The 18706-nt window shown below is 48.9% G+C and overlaps 2 protein-coding genes across 4 annotated transcripts in view; both read left to right on the top strand.

Moving 5' to 3' along the window:
• The window catches only part of dhx9 (DEAH (Asp-Glu-Ala-His) box helicase 9), a 20456-nt gene extending 17290 nt beyond the window's left edge, over nucleotides 1–3166 (top strand). For all 3 annotated transcript variants that reach the window (XM_034703153.1, XM_034703155.1, XM_034703156.1), the window contains 2 exons: nucleotides 2220–2420; nucleotides 2530–3166. In XM_034703153.1, coding sequence (XP_034559044.1) covers nucleotides 2220–2420; nucleotides 2530–2908 — 580 coding nt within the window. In that variant the 3' untranslated portion in view covers nucleotides 2909–3166. The remainder of the gene's footprint in view (nucleotides 1–2219; nucleotides 2421–2529) is intronic.
• A 12174-nt stretch (nucleotides 3167–15340) lies between these two features.
• lamc1 (laminin, gamma 1) overlaps nucleotides 15341–18706 on the top strand; it is a 38179-nt gene continuing 34813 nt past the window's right edge. The window contains exons 1-4 of the mRNA XM_034703016.1: nucleotides 15341–15358; nucleotides 15980–16220; nucleotides 17231–17335; nucleotides 18249–18327. Of these exons, the coding sequence (XP_034558907.1) occupies nucleotides 15341–15358; nucleotides 15980–16220; nucleotides 17231–17335; nucleotides 18249–18327 (443 nt within the window). The remainder of the gene's footprint in view (nucleotides 15359–15979; nucleotides 16221–17230; nucleotides 17336–18248; nucleotides 18328–18706) is intronic.

Genomic DNA, 18706 nt, shown 5'->3' with positions numbered 1-18706 from the left:
AGGAACCTGTTGCAGGTTTAGGAACAGGAACCTGTTGCAGGTTTAGGAACAGGAACCTGGAGCAGGTTTAGGAACAGGAACCTGGAGCAGGTTTAGGAACAGGATTCTGGAGCAGTTTAGGAACAGGAACCTGGAGCAGGTTTAGGAACAGGAACCTGTTGCAGGTTTAGGAACAGGAACCTGGAGCAGGTTTAGGAACAGGAACCTGGAGCGGTTTAGGAACAGGAACCTGGAGCGGTTTAGGAACAGGATCCTGGAGCAGGTTTAGGAACAGGAACCTGGAGCGGTTTAGGAACAGGAACCTGGAGCAGTTTAGGAACAGGATCCTGGAGCAGGTTTAGGAACAGGATCCTGGAGCAGTTTAGGAACAGGATCCTGGAGCAGGTTTAGGAACAGGAACCTGTTGCAGGTTTAGGAACAGGAACCTGGAGCAGGTTTAGGAACAGGAACCTGGAGCAGGTTTAGGAACAGGAACCTGGAGCGGTTTAGGAACAGGATCCTGGAGCAGGTTTAGGAACAGGAACCTGGAGCAGGTTTAGGAACAGGAACCTGGAGCAGGTTTAGGAACAGGAACCTGGAGCGGTTTAGGAACAGGAACCTGGAGCAGTTTAGGAACAGGATCCTGGAGCAGGTTTAGGAACAGGAACCTGGAGCGGTTTAGGAACAGGAACCTGGAGTGGTTTAGGAACAGGATCCTGGAGCAGGTTTAGGAACAGGAACCTGTTGCAGGTTTAGGAACAGGAACCTTGAGCGGTTTAGGGACAGGAACCTGGAGCAGGTTTAGGAACAGGAACCTGGAGCAGTTTAGGAACAGGATCCTGGAGCAGGTTTAGGAACAGGATCCTGGAGCGGTTTAGGAACAGGATCCTTGAGCGGTTTAGGAACAGGAACCTGGAGCGGTCTGTCATTTCTCAAAGAGCATCAGAAGTTAGCAAACAAAGCTAACTAACATTTAGTGCTGTAAGCCATACCCCCAAAGTCCCAGGACAGGAACTGTTTGAAGGTTAAATAATGTCCCTGCACCTTAATTTAGTCCCTGATCCCGCTGTAGGTTCCTGGTTCTTGAGCAGAGTTGATGCAGTGAAAACCAGGCTTTAGTTGCAGCAGGTACTTTTAAGGTATTCAACCCTAGCACCTCTGAAGGGTTAGCTTCCCAGGGAAAGTTCCTGCAGTGGAAACTAGGCTTTAGTTGCAACATGTCCCTGAAACTTGAACTGTATCCAGATATCTCACAAGGTTTGTGTTCCAGGGGAAAGTTCTTGCTGTAGGAACTAGGTTTAGGTTGCAGTATAAAATGATGTCCCTGGAACTTTAGATTCCTGGGACCTGGAAAAGGTTTTGGATCCTGGGAGAGTTCCTGCTGTAGGGAACTAGGTTTAGGATGAAGCATGACTTTTTTTAGAGTAAACAATGTCCCTGGAACTTAATTTAGAACTTTGTACCCGAGAAGATTTGATTCCCAGGGGAAATGTCCTGCAGTGGAAACCTGGTCAAATAGTGTCCCAGGAACTTAAAGTAGACCCATGTACCTCAAAAGGTTCCTACTTTGCAACGTGGACATTTTCTTTTTTGAAGTCAAATGATGTCCCTTGAACCTGGTACCGAGACAGGTTTGTGGTTCCTGGGGAAAGTTCCTGTAGTGGAAACATGAAGCTGAAGTTGCAGCATGGACATTTTGTTGTGTGAAATAACGTCCCTGGAAATTAAGATCCTTGCTCAGAGAGGAGCTTCTGGTTCCTGGTGGAAAGTTCCTGCAGTGGAAATAAGTCCAGTTGTACCATGAACTTTTTGAGAGAAAAATAATGTCCCTGGAACTTCATTTAGAACTTGATACCAGGAGAGGTTCTGTTCCTGAGGGAAGTGTCCTGCAGAGGAAAGCATGTCAAAATGATCTCCCAGGAACTTTAAGTAGACCCTTATACATCCAAAGGTTCCTAGTTTCTGGGGAAGTTTCCTGCAGTAGAAACTAGTCTGGTTGCAGCATGGACATATTGTTGTGTGAAATAATCTCTGAGGAACTTAAGATCCTGGTACCTAGAGGAGTTTGTTGTTCCTGCAGTGGAAACATGACCTTTAGCTTATACGTAGTGGGCCTGTGTGTGGTCCTAAAGACGAGTGTCTCTAAATGTTTCTGTGACATACTTCCTGTTAGAATCTCTTTAAGTCAACAGGAACTTTCAAAATAAAAGCATATTGACGTTTCACATTAACGTGTGCAGGATCAAGCTGAGGATTCCTCACGAGGTGGCGGGCGGCGTGGCGGCTCTGAGGGCCGGACTGGAGGCTCTGGTGGTGGAGGTGACCAAAGACCCCGAATACATCCGACAGATGGACCCGGGCAACCAGAGACTCCTGAACCTCATCAGACACGTCTCCAAACCGTCTGCAGCCGGACTCAACATGATGGCCAGCAACCAGAGGTACACAAACACACACACACACACACACACACACACACACACACACACACACCTACCATCGTAGCAGGACCCAGTTTTTAAAAAGCTTGACCATGGTCTCTGTGCTCAGGATGGGAGACGGACCTCGACCTCCGAAGATGGCGCGATTCGACGGAGGAGGAGGAGGAGGAGGAGGATATGGAGGAAGAGGAGGAGGAGGCGGCTATAGAGGAAGAGGAGGAGGAGGAGGATATGGAGGAGGAGGAGGATATGGAGGAGGAGGAGGCGGCTATAGAGGCGGTGGTGGTTACAGGGGAGGGGGAGGATATGGAGGAGGTGGCGGAGGAGGTTACAGAGGAGGGGGAGGTGGAGGGTACAGGGGAGGTGGAGGTGGAGGATATGGAGGAGGGGGAGGGGGAGGTTATGGTGGAGGAGGAGGAGGAGGTTATAGAGGAGGAGGTGGAGGTGGAGGTTATGGAGGAGGTGGGGGTTACAGAGGAGGTTATTAACGCTCAGGTGTTTGTTCAGCAGACGTTTTCTCCCGTTGAGTAAACTGAAAAAAGAGAACCTGTCACTTTAAATGTTTGTTGTTCTTCCTCCATCAGACGGGAACGCTCTTCCTCTCATCAGCTGTTTGTTTCTCTTCTTGAATATGTTTGTAAAAGTCTCCACACAGTGTGTTTAGTTTTTTCTTGTTTTAGTTCAGTGATGCTGTTTGATGTCATTTCAACTCCAGAATAAAAATATTAAAGTTGTTTTAAAGCTGCTGTTTCATGTCTGATTTCTACGGTGGCCCTAAAGGACAACTGCAAAAACATTTCACTGAATACAAAAAACATTTCATGAACATGAAAACATTTCATTAATTAAAGGGTTAAATGTTTCAAATGACAACAAAATATTCCACGTAAAAACAAAAGCTTTGCAGATTAAATGTGTGATCAGGTTGTTCCAAGCATCGCTTTCTATTCAGCTCTGACTTCAGGGGGTGATGATGAGGAAGAAGATGACTGTGTTGAGTCAGACACCAGCAGCTGACGGGCAGCAGGGGGCGCCACCTGTCCTCACAACCACAGCACAGACACACACACACACACACACACACACAGCTCTACAGACACAACACATTAGGTTTAAATGTGTCTTCACTGCCTCTTTAAAGAAAGGATGAACTCATTAAACACAGACATGACTCTGTAGTGGAAGTCACTGCATTAAAAACACTAACATGACTCTGTAGTGGAAGTCACTGCATTAAACACAGACATGACTCTGTAGTGGAAGTCACTGCATTAAAAACACTAACATGACTCTGTAGTGGAAGTCACTGCATTAAACACAGACATGACTCTGTAGTGGAAGTCACTGCATTAAACACAGACATGACTCTGTAGTGGAAGTCACTGCATTAAACACAGACATGACTCTGTAGTGGAAGTCACTGCATTAAACACAGACATGACTCTGTAGTGGAAGTCACTGCATTAAACACAGACATGACTCTGTAGTGGAAGTCACTGCATTAAACACAGACATGACTCTGTAGTGGAAGTCACTGCATTAAACACAGACACGACTCTGTAGTGGAAGTCACTGCATTAAAAACACTAACATGACTCTGTAGTGGAAGTCACTGCATTAAACACAGACATGACTCTGTAGTGGAAGTCACTGCATTAAACACAGACATGACTCTGTAGTGGAAGTCACTGCATTAAACAAAGACATGACTCTGTAGTGGAAGTCACTGCATTAAACACAGACATGACTCTGTAGTGGAAGTCACTGCATTAAACACAGACATGACTCTGTAGTGGAAGTCACTGCATTAAACACAGACACGACTCTGTAGTGGAAGTCACTGCATTAAAAACACAGACATGACTCTGTAGTGGAAGTCACTGCATTAAACACAGACATGACTCTGTAGTGGAAGTCACTGCATTAAACACAGACATGACTCTGTAGTGGAAGTCACTGCATTAAACACAGACATGACTCTGTAGTGGAAGTCACTGCATTAAAACAGACATGACTCTGTAGTGGAAGTCACTGCATTAAACACAGACATGACTCTGTAGTGGAAGTCACTGCATTAAACACAGTCAGGTTCAAACAGAACCATGCAAAGAGGAAACCATATATAAACCTGATCCAGAACCACAGAGACTTCTTTGGACCTGAGCCCATTTAAGATCAGCTCTCAGGTTAAAGCCAGCGTCCCTGATGGTATGTGGATCATCAGAGTCCATGGCATGGGTAGCCCACATCTGTGAAGGCTCCATTAATGCTGAACAACATCTACAGGTTTAGGAGCAACACATGCTGCCATCCAGACCAGGACGTCTTCAGGAAGACCTTACAGATTTCAGCAAGACCAGATCAGTCTCCCACTGTTTACTGATGAGTCTAAAGTCTTCACTTTGACTTTAACAGGGTTCACCTGTGACCTTTGACCTCATGACAGGGTTCAGATAAAGGTGTGAAAGTGCTCTGAGGTGATGATGATGATGATGATGATGTAATCAGAGCTGAACTGTGTGTTAATGAACAAACTCTTCATCACGACTTTCATGCTGTTTCACTTCAGACCTGAAAGTCAATAAAACTCTTTGAATTCACCCTTTAATCCTGGGAACTCCTCAGATCACTTTCAGGTCTTTCAATCAGCCCTGAAGTAAAGAGGTGAGGAGCTAACACGTCTGGATTTAAAACCCCTTCATGTTAAGTTTAAAGGATCATAACGTACCTCTTAGTTTACACCTGGAAGAGAACATTTGATCCTCTAATTACAAGTTTGAAGCTTTTAAAGACTTTTAAAGTTCTTGATTATGATTTAAAAAGTATTCATGTATTCATCATCTTGTGTGTTATGGTTCAGTGTTTCATGCTGCTGGTGAAGAGGAGTGGTGTGTGAGGTGAAGGTGTTAAAGAGTTAAACTGATTATTAACTGATTTGGGATGAATCAGTTAAAGTCCCTCTCAGGCTCGTGGGGTCAACCTGCAGACTTGAGGCTCTTGAAGTTTTATTGAACTCGTAACTTCAGCTCTCAGGGTTTAGGGCAGGGGTGTCAAACATACGGCCCGCGGGCCAAAATCGGCCCACCAGAGGTTCCAATCCGGCCCACAGAGAAGACCTGAACTGCATTCAAGTTTGAACCGTCCTCTGAGGGTTAGTTACAATCACAGTGCTGATGGAGAACCTGAACAACGCAGGTGACAGGGAGACGTGTGTGCTCGGTGTGTTCGCAGCAGGATCAGTATTTAACCCTCCTGTTATGTTGCGGGTCAAATTGACCCTTTTTAAAGTCTGTATCAGCAAAACTTCCAAACCAGCTAAATGCAGCATAAACATCTGGGCAGCATGTGACAGAAGAGGAGTCTCAGGTTCATTTATCAACATCACTTCATAAAAATAAATTCAAAATATGAAATAAAATAAAGTAAAATCTGTCATATAAACTATTGTATTTATATTTAGGGATTTGTAATGTACATTAAAAAAGTTTAATTAACACCAAAACTATTTCTTTACAAAGATATTTAATGTGTTCTGTCAAATGTTTTTCTTTTCATGACATATTTTAACATTATGTCAAATGTTTTTGCTTATCCTGTAATATTTTTGAGTTTTGTGAGTTTTTTTGTATTTCATGAAATGTTTTTTGATTAATTTAATATTTATGGAGTTCAGTTGAAGTTGAATTTTCATTAAAGAGTGAGTTATTCTCATTGAACCGTGATCTGTGAGAGTTAAAGATCACCAATGGACTTAATGTTGATTTAAATGTTTAGTAATGGAGTTAATAATTAGATTTTAAATAATGTGTGTTGGGATTTTTTGGGTTCTGACACTTTTGGATAATTGAATAAGCCCCGGGTCAAATTGACCCAGGAACATTATTGCTGCTCCAGAGAAACGAACACAACAGGGTTTAAGAATATAAGACTTGTAATTTGTTTGTTTGTTTTTGTCTGTAAAGTTTGTAACGTCTGAATGTTTTCTAATAAGAAAATTATCAATAAAAATATATTTAAAAAAATAAAAATATAATATTTGGCCCCTCTTTGAGACTCATCACTGAGAAAAATACAACATCTGTTTTTACAAAAAAGTTAGATCATGTAATGTGAACATCTATGTTCTGGTTTTACAGGTCCGACCCACTTCAGATCAGGGTCTATGTGGACCCTGAACTGGAAATAGTTGGACACCCCTGGTTTAGTCTGAGGTGGAGGATTGTTAGTGGGTTTAAAAAGGTGGAGGATTGCTGTGGGTCTAGTCTGAGGTGGAGGATTGTTAGTGGGTTTAAAAAGGTGGAGGATTGTTGTGGGTCTAGTCTGAGGTGGAGGATTGTTGTGGGTCTAGTCTGAGGTGGAGGATTGTTGTGGGTCTAGTCTGAGGTGGAGGATTGTTGTGGGTCTAGAGAGGTGGAGGATTGTTGTGGCTTAGAGAGGTGGAGGATTGTTGTGGCTTAGAGAGGTGGAGGATTGTTGTGGGTCTAGAGAGGTGGAGGATTGTTGTGGCTTAGAGAGGTGGAGGACTGTTGTGGGTCTAGTCTGAGGTGCAGGACTGTTGTGGGTCTAGTCTGAGGTGCAGGACTGTTGTGGTTTAGAGAGGTGCAGGACTGTTGTGGCTTTGGGGCAGGTTTTCTGGAGTTTGGTCTCGGGACACGGAAGTGGCCTGAGTGTCCTCTGCGCCCCTGACATGCGCAGTAGCGCACTGGGTGTAGTCTGGAGTCTGGAGTCTGTTCCTGCTGGAGCTTGATGGCGGAGGACACAAAGAGCTGAGGCCGAGCCCTGCAGACCCCCACAGCAGCACACCCGGGACACGAGTTCTGGACGCGGCCTGGAGAGACACGATCTGCTGAAACCTGCCACCCGGTCCCTGCAGGGTCAGAGTCCCGGATCCGGATCCGGAGAGACTTAGAGAGAAGTTTGGAAGAGTTCCGAGAGTTAGAGAGAGAGCCGCGCAGAGAGTCTCAGGTCTACAGGAGGACTGAGAGGACAGGAAACATGCCTGGTCTGATCCGGACTCTGGTCTTGGTGAGCTGGGTCTCGCTGTGTGTCCGCGCGGCCATGGACGAGTGTTCGGACGAGCTGCGCGCGGCGCAGCGCTGCATGCCGGAGTTCGTGAACGCAGCTTTTAACGTAACGGTGGTCTCCACGAACACCTGCGGGTCCCCCCCCGAGGAGTACTGCGTGCAGACCGGGGCCACCGGAGTCACCAAGTCCTGCCACATCTGCGACGCCCGGGACCCCCGGAACCACCACAGCGCCGTGTACCTGACCGACTACAACAACCAGCAGGACACCACCTGGTGGCAGAGCCAGACCATGCTGGCCGGGATCCAGTACCCCAACTCCATCAACCTGACCCTGCACCTCGGTAAGACCCTCCAAACCTCTTCCCTGCGCCGGAGCCCCGCTGCGCCGGACCCCCTTTAAAGAAAGTCTGCTTCTGGTTTCTCTCCTGCTGGTTGAAGGCCCCTCGTATATGATCTAAGTCTCATGTGGTTTGTGTGGTTTTAAAGACCCCTCTTTGATTCGGCTCACATTTAAAACCTCTCCCTGTTCTTTAAATCAGAAATCAAACTTTAGACTGCAGCTCTGCTGCCGCGCCGCCGCCGCGCTGTTGACGCGCCGCCGCCGCGCTCCTTCGCAGCGCCTCCAGCTGTGAGAGCTGAAGTTCTGAGACCAGTTCTCAAAGTACCCTGATGTTTGGGTCTGTGTCTGTGCGCCGAATCCAAGACAGGGTCATTAGAGTGAAAGTGAAGCATGAAGGGGTGAGGTGTGATGTAAGCTCGGGGTCAGACTCCAGGTTCTCTGTAAACTGGGGAAGGGTTCTCTGGAGTCTGGTGGGACTCTGAGACCTGGGAGAGAAAAGACTTCTTGTGTTCATGAAGCTGAAATGTGGAGCAGCTGAGAGAGGAGCTGAGATCAGTGATGTAACCTGCAGAGGTGGAGGCTTGGAGCTTCCAGCAGTGGAGCGTGGAGGACATAGTTCTCATGGTTGGGGGTGGAGGAGTGTGTGTGTGTGTGTGTGTGTGTGTGTGTGTGTGTGTGTGTGTGTGTGTGTTTGGGGGGGGGGGGGGGGGGTTGGAGCTATTTTCTGACCTGGCTGTAGGGTCAGCCTGTTTGAGCTCCATCACACTGACTTTGTGATTTCCAGTGTTTGCTCTGCTCTGTGCCGAGGTGTGAAGGTAGCAGCCTGGTGTCCTGGAGGTGGAGGGGGGTCGGGGTTGGGGGGGAGGGGGTCTGAGGACAGCTGGTCTCACAGAGTCTGCTGCAGGAAGCAGAATCAGGTCCACGTCACATTAATTACATCAGTGTAGAAACAGCTCGCCATCACCCAACTGAAGGCAGGTTATTAGATCAGGTCTGACGCTCAGATTACAGAGAGGATCTTCACTTCCTTCAGCTGCAGACTTTGACCCTGAAGGGGAACCTTATCAGCACTTCTTTAACCATTAGGAACCTTTCAGTCCCCCCATGAGGCAGGAACTTTGAGATCGGATGTAGCACTCTCAGGGTGACGACACGATACATGTCACATGTTACCGATTAAAGCACGATGCAGCGATTCTGAAATCATCTAAATGTTAATCTAAAGATCTAATCACGACCTCGTCCTCAGCGCCCCCTGGAGGACTCATGAGGTAGTGACAGGAAGGGGAGTGTGGTCTTTAAAAGCGGTTAGCGTCAGGACAACGACGTGCTGATGTTTCACGATCGAGTCAAAGTGGAATAAAGATGTCGCCATTTCCACCTCTGCATCAAACAGCCAATCAAAGCGGTCTAGCCGTGCACCCCGGTGGCGCCCCCCCCAGCCCCCGCGGTCTTAGTCCTCCTTTTAAAAATACCTGTCTATTTGTGAGCCGTGAGCCGGGCCTCCAGCAGCAGCTCTACTGTTCCTCACATTCCTGAGAGGTTCAGTCATGCTGCTGCTCCACCAGGCTCTCTCTCTCTGTGGCCTCAGGTGATAACTCTGCTTATCTGCTCCTTCTCATGGAGATGAGTTTAATTACACGCCGACCGCTCCTCCTGCAGGCGCTGCTTTCTGCTCCCAGAGTGTCTCACAGAGAGTCTCTCAGAGTCTCTCTCAGTGTCTCTCAGAGTGTCTCAGAGTGTCTCAGAGTGTCTCACAGAGAGTCTCTCAGAGTCTCTCTCAGAGTCTCTCAGAGTCTCTCAGAGTGTCTCAGAGTGTCTCAGAGTGTCTCACAGAGAGTCTCTCAGAGTCTCTCTCAGTGTCTCTCAGTGTCTCTCAGAGTCTCTCAGAGTCTCTCTCAGTGTCTCTCAGAGTCTCAGAGTCTCTCAGAGTCTCAGAGTCTCTCAGAGTCTCTCAGAGTCTCTCAGAGTCTCTCTCAGAGTCTCTCTCTCAGAGTCTCTCAGAGTCTCAGAGTCTCTCAGAGTCTCAGAGTCTCTCAGAGTCTCTCTCTCAGAGTCTCTCAGAGTCTCTCTCAGTGTCTCTCAGAGTCTCAGAGTCTCTCAGAGTCTCTCAGAGTCTCTCTCTCAGAGTCTCTCAGAGTCTCTCTCAGTGTCTCTCAGAGTCTCAGAGTCTCTCAGAGTCTCTCTCAGAGTCTCTCAGAGTCTCTCAGAGTCTCTCAGAGTCTCTCAGAGTCTCTCAGAGTCTCTCAGAGTCTCTCAGAGTCTCTCAGAGTCCCTCAGAGTCTCTCAGAGTCTCTCTGGGTCTCTCAGAGTCTCTCAGAGTCTCTCTGGGTCTCTCTGGGTCTCTCTGAGTCTCTGAGTCTCTGAGTCTCTCTGAGTCTCTCAGAGTCTCTCAGAGTCTCTGAGTCTCTGAGTCTCAGAGTCTCTCAGAGTCTCTCAGAGTCTCTCTCTCTATGTCTCACGTGTCTGACGGTCTGAGGAAGGAGGAAAGACAGGATCAGATTTTCTTATTTTTAAAGAGCAGCTGTCGTCAGACCAGCTGACCCTCCTGCTGCTCTCTGAGGTCTGCTTCCTAGTCTCTGCCTTCCTTTCTCCCTTCTTTCCTAGTCTCTGCCTTCCTTCCTTTCTCCCTTCCTTCCTAGTCTCTGCCTTCCTTTCTCCCTTCCTTCCTAGTCTCTGCCTTCCTTTCTCCCTTCCTTCCTAGTCTCTGCCCTCCTTTCTCCCTTCCTTCCTTCCTAGTCTCTGCCTTCCTTCCTTCCTTCCTTCCTTCCTACTCTCTGCCTGCCTGCCTTCATTCCCTCATTCCTTCCTTCCTTCATTCCTTCCTTCCTTCCTTCCTTCCTTCCTTCCTTCCTTCCTTCCTTCCTTCCTTCCTTCCTTCCTTCCTTCCTTGTCTCTCTCTTTTCCTTCCCTCCTTATTTATTTCCTCCCATCTCTCTCTCTCTTTAGTCCTTTCCTTCAGTCCTTCCTTCAGTCCTTCCTTCCTTATTTATTTCCCTCCATCTCTGTGTCGCATCCTTCCTTCCTTCCTTCCTTCCTTCTCTCTCTTTCATCTATTTCTTTCTCTTTGTCTCATCCTTCCTTCTTTCCTTCCATCTATCTCTCTCTCTCTTCCTTCCTTCCTTCTTTCTTTCTTTCCTTCTTTCTTTCTTCCTCCCTTCCTTCCTTCCTTCCTTCCTTCCTTCCTTCCTTCCTTCCTTCCTTCCTTCTGCCTCACAGCCTTCTGGGTAATGTAGTTTTGTATCAGCTGGTTCTCTGAATGTTTGTAGAGAGTGTGACGTCTCGTTGAGTTTCCTGTTTGTGTGGAGAGTTTGTTTCCTGCTCCACTTCCTGTCTAAATGTTGACGCCCTGCAGAGCGTCCTCGTGTTAGTTCTTACACACGGACACTTTAACACGTCTGAAACACGCCACCGTGCAGCCTCACTGGATCAAGAGCTTCTTAAAGCTTCAGTTCGTGGACGCGTCTCTCGGGCCGTCTAGGTTCGATTCCCGGACATGTCGGAGGCGTGATGGCGCCCTCCGTGTTTCCACGCTGCGTTCAGGTGAAGCTGGGATGTCAGAGTTTTAATCTGATGTTTGTGCAGCTCGCCTCTGAGAGTCTTTGAAGCTGCAGGAAGACGACGTGTCACGACTCGACTCTGCAGCTCAGACGGGAGAGGACGGGGGACATGAAAGACCCTGAGAGAAGAAGAGACCTGCAGATGGACGGGGGGGGGGGGGGTCTGTCGTTCATGTAGAATTAAAAGTCAAAGATGTAAACGGGCTGAAGGTCTTCAGGTGTTCAGGAGCCCGAGGTCTTCGTTCAGTTCGAGTCTGCAGGATCGTGGACGAGGTTTGGTTTGAAGGGAGAGGATCAAAGTCCTGGTTCAGATCACTTTGAGGTGTTTCAGACCCAGAACCTGAACCTGAACACGCTTCATCAAACTGAACTAACCCTGACTCTCTGACTCTCTGTAAAGCCTGCGTCATGAAGATGTTGTATAGAAACTAAATCCTCCAGAGGAAGTCTTTAAGGGGAGTCAGGTTTTGGTCGTGGACGTCCTCGTAGCGTCACGTGAGTCCTGAAATATCGTCATCGTCGGCGTAAAGCCGAGTAAATAAAGACGTTAGAGCGAGACGTTTATTCAGATAATCCAGCTTTATTATTCTGACACTTTAAACACCTTCACACTTCAACAAGACAAAGATCAAAATAACCACAGAGTTTGATTCCTCCTGTTTCTGCTCTCCGTACGAGGAGACGGAGGAGTGAGGAGTGAGGAGTCAGGAGTTAGGATGAATCCGTTCAGACTGAGAGGTTTGTTGAGTCTCCTTCACAAACAGATCCAGCTCTGACGTCGGCTCCCTCCAGGCCGTGTGTGAATCAGAGACACACCGGACGTTTGTTTCTTTAAGGCGAGACCGAGCGTCACGTGAAAACAGCTGGACTCACCCGGGCTGTCTGAGGGAAGGAGGGAGGGAGGGAAGGAGGGAGGGAAGGACGGAGGGAGGGAGTGAGGGAGTGAGTTACTCGCTTCAGTACCTGAGAGACTCTTTGAAGTCTGAACATGGAGGAAAAACATCCTCCACTTCTTCCAGAGATCAGAAACCTGCTCCAAGCCTCAGAGAGAGAAACAGCTGATCGAGAGAGTGACACCTTTAGAGGGAGAGAGAGGGAGAGAGAGAGGGAGAGGGGGATCCATGATGAGGACGATGAAGAGAGAGAGAGAGAGAGAGGGGGGCGTCCATGATGAAGGTATCCGGGTGTGTTCTGTCGTCAGCAGCAGCAGCAGTGTTTCCCGAGCTGAGTGTCCAGCTGTGCAGCTCTCATAATCTCAGCTCAGAGCGAGTTCCCACGCCGAGCTCATTCCTCACACGCCGAACAATGACTCCCCCCTCTCTCCCCTCCCTCACCCCCTCCTCACCCTCGGCACTCACTCTCACATCGGTATAATTTGCAACAGCTGGACGCTCCAGAGGGGAATAAGTGGGCTCACTCTTTTATGACAGGTTGGGAAAGACTGAGAGGAAGAGGAGGAGGAGGAGGAGGAGGAGGAGGAGGAGGAGGAGGAGGAGGAGGAGGAGGAGGAGCGGAGAGACACTCAGAGGGATTTTCCCACAGTGCACTGCTCTCTCTCTCTCTCTCTCTCTCTCTCTCTCTCTCTCTCTCTCTCTCTCTCTCTCTCTTGGACAGGAAGTAGCACTCACCTGAACATCTCAGTCTGAGGTCTCTGCAGGTGATGGCAGCAGAGACAGAGGGTGTGTTCTCAGTACGGTGGCCTTTAAAGGACAGTCCAGACTCTCGTGTTCAGTCGGGGTGTAATGATTGGATTGGTGTCATGATTTGTGGTTGCCGATACGAGTAAAGGACGATATCGGTTCATTGAGAACGATCTGATCTGCAGGGTCGTGTGTCTCTGCTGGAGAGGCCTGAGGATTCTGCAGAGCTGATGTTACCTTGATGAACGCTGTAAGAGGCGCCTAGACGGACGGCGTTGTGTGAAATCCCACGGCGCCTTAGTAGGTGGTTGGATAGATTTGTGGTGTTGCCATGGTTACTTTACTTGACCTTTACATAGTACAACAGAAAAGAAAGGAGAAATGAATGAAGGAAAGAAAAAACAAAGGAAAGAAAGAAAGTAAGAAAGAAAGGATGAAAGAAAGAAAGAAAGAAAGAAAGAAAGAAAGAAAGGAAAGAAAGAAAGAAAGAAAGAAAGAAAGGATGAATAACAGACCCCAAAAAAGGAATCTACAGCAGAGATCCAGAGGAACCTACGAGACAAGGGAGCTCAGGGACTCCAGAAAGGTCTATGGTTAGTAACTTTAATGGGACAGGAAGAGTTAAAGTGAGAGACAGGCAGAGAGAGGAGAGAGAGGGAAAGACAGGATCCCAGTGTGTCAGTCTAAGCCTATAGCAGCAGAACTAAGACCTGGTCCAAGCCTGATCCAGCTCTAACTATAAGCTTTATCAAAAAGGAAAGTTTGAAGCCTACTCTTAAAAGTAGAGAGGGTGTCTGCCTCCCGGACCCTGACTGGTACATGATTCCAAAGGAGAGGGGCCTGATAACTGAAGGCTCTACCTCCCATACTACTTTTAGAGACCTGGAGATCAGGAGGAAACGATGCAGCTTTAATCATCACTGAGTGAATCAGTTTTTAATATTAAGAGACATCGTCCCCCTCCGAGTGTCACCTTCAGGGCTGAACCTCAGGTCAGGAATTCAGGACTCCGCCCCCCTCCATCAAAGAGGGGACGGGTCTTATCAAGGGATCAGGGGCGGGGCAGGAGGGCTCCTCCGACCCCACAAAGGTCTTTGTCTTTCTTTAACGAGAGGAGGAGGAGGAGGAGGAGGAGGAGGAGGAGGAAGAGGAGGAGGAGGAGGAGGAGGAGGTCACTGTCACTCTGTCTGCTCACGATGACCCCTGGATGAATCTCTGGTCTCTGAGGTTTTTAAGAGACCTGGATGAATCTCTGGTCTCTGAGGTTTTTAAGAGTTAAAGATAAATGAACGTGTGAGGATCATCAGACCTGGATGAAGTGCTGCACGGAATCCTGAAGTCCCAGAATCCCCGTCCTAACATCTGATCCTGATGTTTATTTGTTCTCCTGAGATTAAAAAGTCGAGTCTTCATCCCTCTGAGAGACGTTTAAAGATCTGTGAAGTGAACCCGTTCTGACTCTATGAGCCTGACTTCTACTCAGAGGTAGATGTTCCTCTGTGGGGAGGTTTCCCGTCACAGTCTCTCACAGGAACATGTTCCAGGTGAGGCTGCAGCTGCTGCAGGGTCTTTATTTACCCTCCTCCTCCTCCTCCTCCTCCTCCTCCTCCTCCTCCTCCTCCTCCTCCTCCTCACAACAAACAGCGTCCTTTCTTCTCTGTGTTTGTTCACTCATCACGCTCCACTTTGAAGCTCTAACTCCACATTCTTGTCGCCCTGTGTTAATTAAAAGGCCCCGTGGTGCATTCAGGGACACCGCTGCGCCGTCACACGCCGTCTTTTTGAGCTCCGCGACAACGCGGGTCCCGTCACGTTCCCTCCGCGCTGCGGCAGGGCGGCCATTTTGGTCCAGTTCAGGGTCACGGGGAACGACAGCTCACCTGTTGATTGAAGCGTCCTCGATGTGGCGCCCTGCTGCTGCCGGCTGATGGAGCGAGTAACGGCGTGCTGCAGCCGTGCAGAACAGAACGCTTGTGCAGGTCGGTGCATCGCGGTCTGCAGAGATCAGGTCTCGTTGTGAACGGGTCTTTGTGCCTGGAGGATTTTAAGAGCTTAATGAATCTCCTCTGATAGGGGACCCGTCAGAGCTCCATGTGGATCAGGATCTAGATCAAACACATGGCATGGTTCTCTATGTCTTTCTGCTTCCTGGTCCCTGATTGGTTCCTCCTGGTGTGAATAATTAAAGATGTCCTGAGTGGAAACGACTCGACGGCCGCCCGTGATTTAAGTCGTGTGTGAGCTTGTGTGTTCTCCCCTCACGACCTCCTGTGATCCTGTGTGTGTGTGTGTGTGTGTGTGCGCGACAGGTTGTTATTAAACATCTGGATCAAACCTCGGCGCTGAGGCGGCGATGAAGTCACAGGAAGTGGTACGTGTAATTACACGCTGACACCGGGTGATGAGGGTTTACGTCGCTGCAGGTTTTTATTCCTCGCCGCGGGCGCTGAACGCAGAGCCACGAGAGCGGGGAACGCTCCCCGAGCAGGATCCTGCAGAACACACAGGAGGGGCTGTGACCTGGAGGTCTCCTGGATCAGGAGGCTCTCTGCAGTGACGGTTCAAGACCTCTTTGAGTTCTTTGAAAGCAGTTCCTGGAACTTTAAAGATCCTGGTTCTTCTGTCAAACCCCACAGAGACTAAAGGAGCTGGACCGAGGACTCCATCATCAGAAGGGTTCAGAGCTCATCCAGAGGAAGAGTTTCAGGGGTAAAGGAAGTCCCAAGAACTTAATGTAGACCCTGATCCTTGAGGTGGAAACGTGACGTTTAATGTCGCTCTGAAGTCAGAGATGATTTTGAAATGAGGTGAAAGCGTCTCTCAGGTTCCAGGGAGACGTTTGTGTCTCTGCAGCTCGTCCTGTTTTATAGAAACGATGCATTAAAGGGTAAATGTAGGTCTCTGGTGAAACCCTCAGACTCGTCCTCCCCCCCCCGCCCCCTCATCGCCCCGCTCTTCTTCTTCTTCTTCTTCTTTGTCTCCCGTCCTTCAGATGAACCTCCTGAACGCTCGGCTCATGTCGGCTCAGACTAAACACTTCCCTCAGATACCATCTGCTGTCAGAGTCAACACGCGTCTCTTATCAGAGCGCCGCGATGCCTTCAAGGACCCGTCTGCTGCTGCTGCATTAAGATCTTTCATCCTGGATCTCCCAGAATCCTCCTCTGCAGCCCGGGGTCCTCGCTCTGATCCGTTCAGACGCTCCGCTGGGTTCACGCTCGTGTTGTGTTCAGGTGACCGACTTTATGAAGGGTGTTGGTGCATTTGAGGACAGTGAGAGTTCTGAGTGTCTGCAGATTCACATGACCCCGGTTTGAGACGGGGCCCGGAGGTCAGCCGGCAGAGGAGGCCGAGCGGACAGATAAACACTAGAGAGACGGTGCGTTCAAGAGTTCACAGACGTTCAGCTGCAGACTGAAACACAGACTCTCTGTGGTTCAGACTCTCTGTGGTTCAGACTCTCTGTGGTTCAGACTCTCTGTGGTTCAGACTCTCTGTGGTTCAGACTCTCTGTGGTTCAGACTCTCTGTGGTTCAGACTCTCTGTGGTTCAGACTCTCTGAGGTTCAGACTCTCTGTGGTTCAGACTCTCTGTGGTTCAGACTCTCTGTGGTTCAGACTCTCTGTGGTTCAGACTCTCTGTGGTTCAGACTCTCTGTGGTTCAGACTCTCTGTGGTTCAGACTCTCTGTGGTTCAGACTCTCTGTGGTTCAGACTCTCTGTGGTTCAGACTCTGAGGAGGAGAAGATCCTGAACTTGAACTCTCACGGCTTCATGCAGGTTTCTTTCTGATGTCTCTCCTCTGAAAGCTCCGACAGGCGGACGTGTGTTTGCTTCCTCTGCTCAGATAGAGACACATCTTTATGTATGTGCTTTATGAAGCTTTCTCTGTTTAGACTCTTCCTTCTGCTTTACAAGATGGCCGCCAAATTAAGATCTGTAGCAATGACAGTAAGCCCCGACCCTGTCCTTATAGCATCAGTACATGATGCAGGACTGAAGCGGTTTGATGCAAACACTCAGAGAGAGTTTTGGGAATGCACAGGACGTCTGCAGCCGGCCAGAGTCCCATGCACGAGTAGAAAAGCAACAGATCTGTGTGTCTGCAGCGTCTCTGCAGCAGGACTCCCGTCTTCACCCCGACCTCGTGGACAAGGCTCGTGTGTCTGAATAAGACCGTGAACCTGCAGGGCTGCAGGTCTGAGCTGTTCATGTTCAGTGGTCGTGGTCTCACGGCCCCTCAGAGACCATCAGATGGTGTTTGCACGCTCTGAGCCCGGAGATGTTCACGGTGTCGTCTCATAAAAACCTCAGACTCACTCAGACGGTGGAGGATGACTCTGTGGAAGGTTTGGTATGTCTGTTGGATCACAGCCGGCGACAGGAAATGAAAGCAGACAGAGACGTAGAACCGCACCGAGCAGATCCCCGTCCTGACATGAATCTCTGTGGGGGGGCGGGCGCTGCGGCTCATGTTTGGCGCCTTCCACCTGAGGTTCAGATGAATTACCTGTCGACTAATGAAGCTGTAAATCACGCCGCTCTCTGAAACACGGTTTTCCCCGCGCGGACTCGGATGCTGTCGCTCAGTCATAACTTCCAGTCGTGACACAGTCGACCTTTGACCCCGCTGTGAACATTTCCTGTCCTGTGGGAAGAAAAAACGTCAGTGTGGGAATTCAGAGAAGCTCCTGACCTCTGAGGAGACTCCAGAATGTGTGTGTGTGTAAGAGTGTGTGTGTGTGAGAGTGTGTGTGTGTGAGGGGACTTTAGGAGGCCGTGGACCTGTCCTGCTGGGACTCTGTGATTTGTTTTGTGCAGGAAGTGATTGAAGGCCCGAGGGGAGCTGGGGGAGCTGGAGGGGGTTTAGAGGAGGGGGTTTCTATTATTACAGAGTCTGTGAACGAGCAGAGCGGCATTACAGGGACAAGCAGATGCATGCAGGGTAATTTTAGCTCTCCTCGCTGAGAGGTGGAGGAGGAGGAGGAGGAGGAGGAGGAGGAGGAGGAGGAGGAGGAGGAGGAGGAGGAGGAGGAGGAGGAGGAGGAGAGTAAAAAGTGACTTGTTTTCAGGGTAAACAGATAATTACTCTGCAGAGAGATTTATGTTCCTCTTGAAACGTGATCATCAGACCTTTGTTCCTCTTTCCCCCCCGAGCTTTATGACCTGACATACGATGAAGGCTCACCTCCACTGGAACTTCTTTTGACTGAAAGCGTACATGAAAAATGGAGAGTTCAAACTTTCAGTGTTTTCCTTCAGGCCACACCCCCAACAGTGATGTCACTGCTGGAGTTCTGCCTCAGCAGCTGATTAAAGAGTGTGATGACCTCACTCATGGGTGCGACTAGAGTAAACGTTCAAAGTAAACTCCATTCATAAACACGAGTTCAGACTTTCAGAAACAGATGTTATTGTCCTTTAAAGCTGGGGTTGGTGTTCAGATTCAGATCCTCTTCTTGTTCTCCTGGTTAAAATGATCTTTATGTCCTGATGGTAATCAATACATAATGTGTTCTTAAAGAAGAGGTAAAACAAGCTGCTATCTACAGCCGGAGGAAACCTGGGAACACACCAACCAATCCCTGCCATCAGGAGCCAAATGATCAAACCAATCAGATCCCGTCCTGCTGTTCTGCCCGCCTCCTGCAGAGCGTACATGTCCCCTGTGTTCACTCCCCGTCTCCTGCCTCTGCTTCCCCTGACTCTACTGACTGCCC

This window comes from Notolabrus celidotus, chromosome 15 (assembly GCF_009762535.1).
Source record: "Notolabrus celidotus isolate fNotCel1 chromosome 15, fNotCel1.pri, whole genome shotgun sequence".
NCBI classification, from domain to species: domain Eukaryota; kingdom Metazoa; phylum Chordata; class Actinopteri; order Labriformes; family Labridae; genus Notolabrus; species Notolabrus celidotus.
This window is presented reverse-complemented; position numbering and strand designations above follow the sequence as displayed.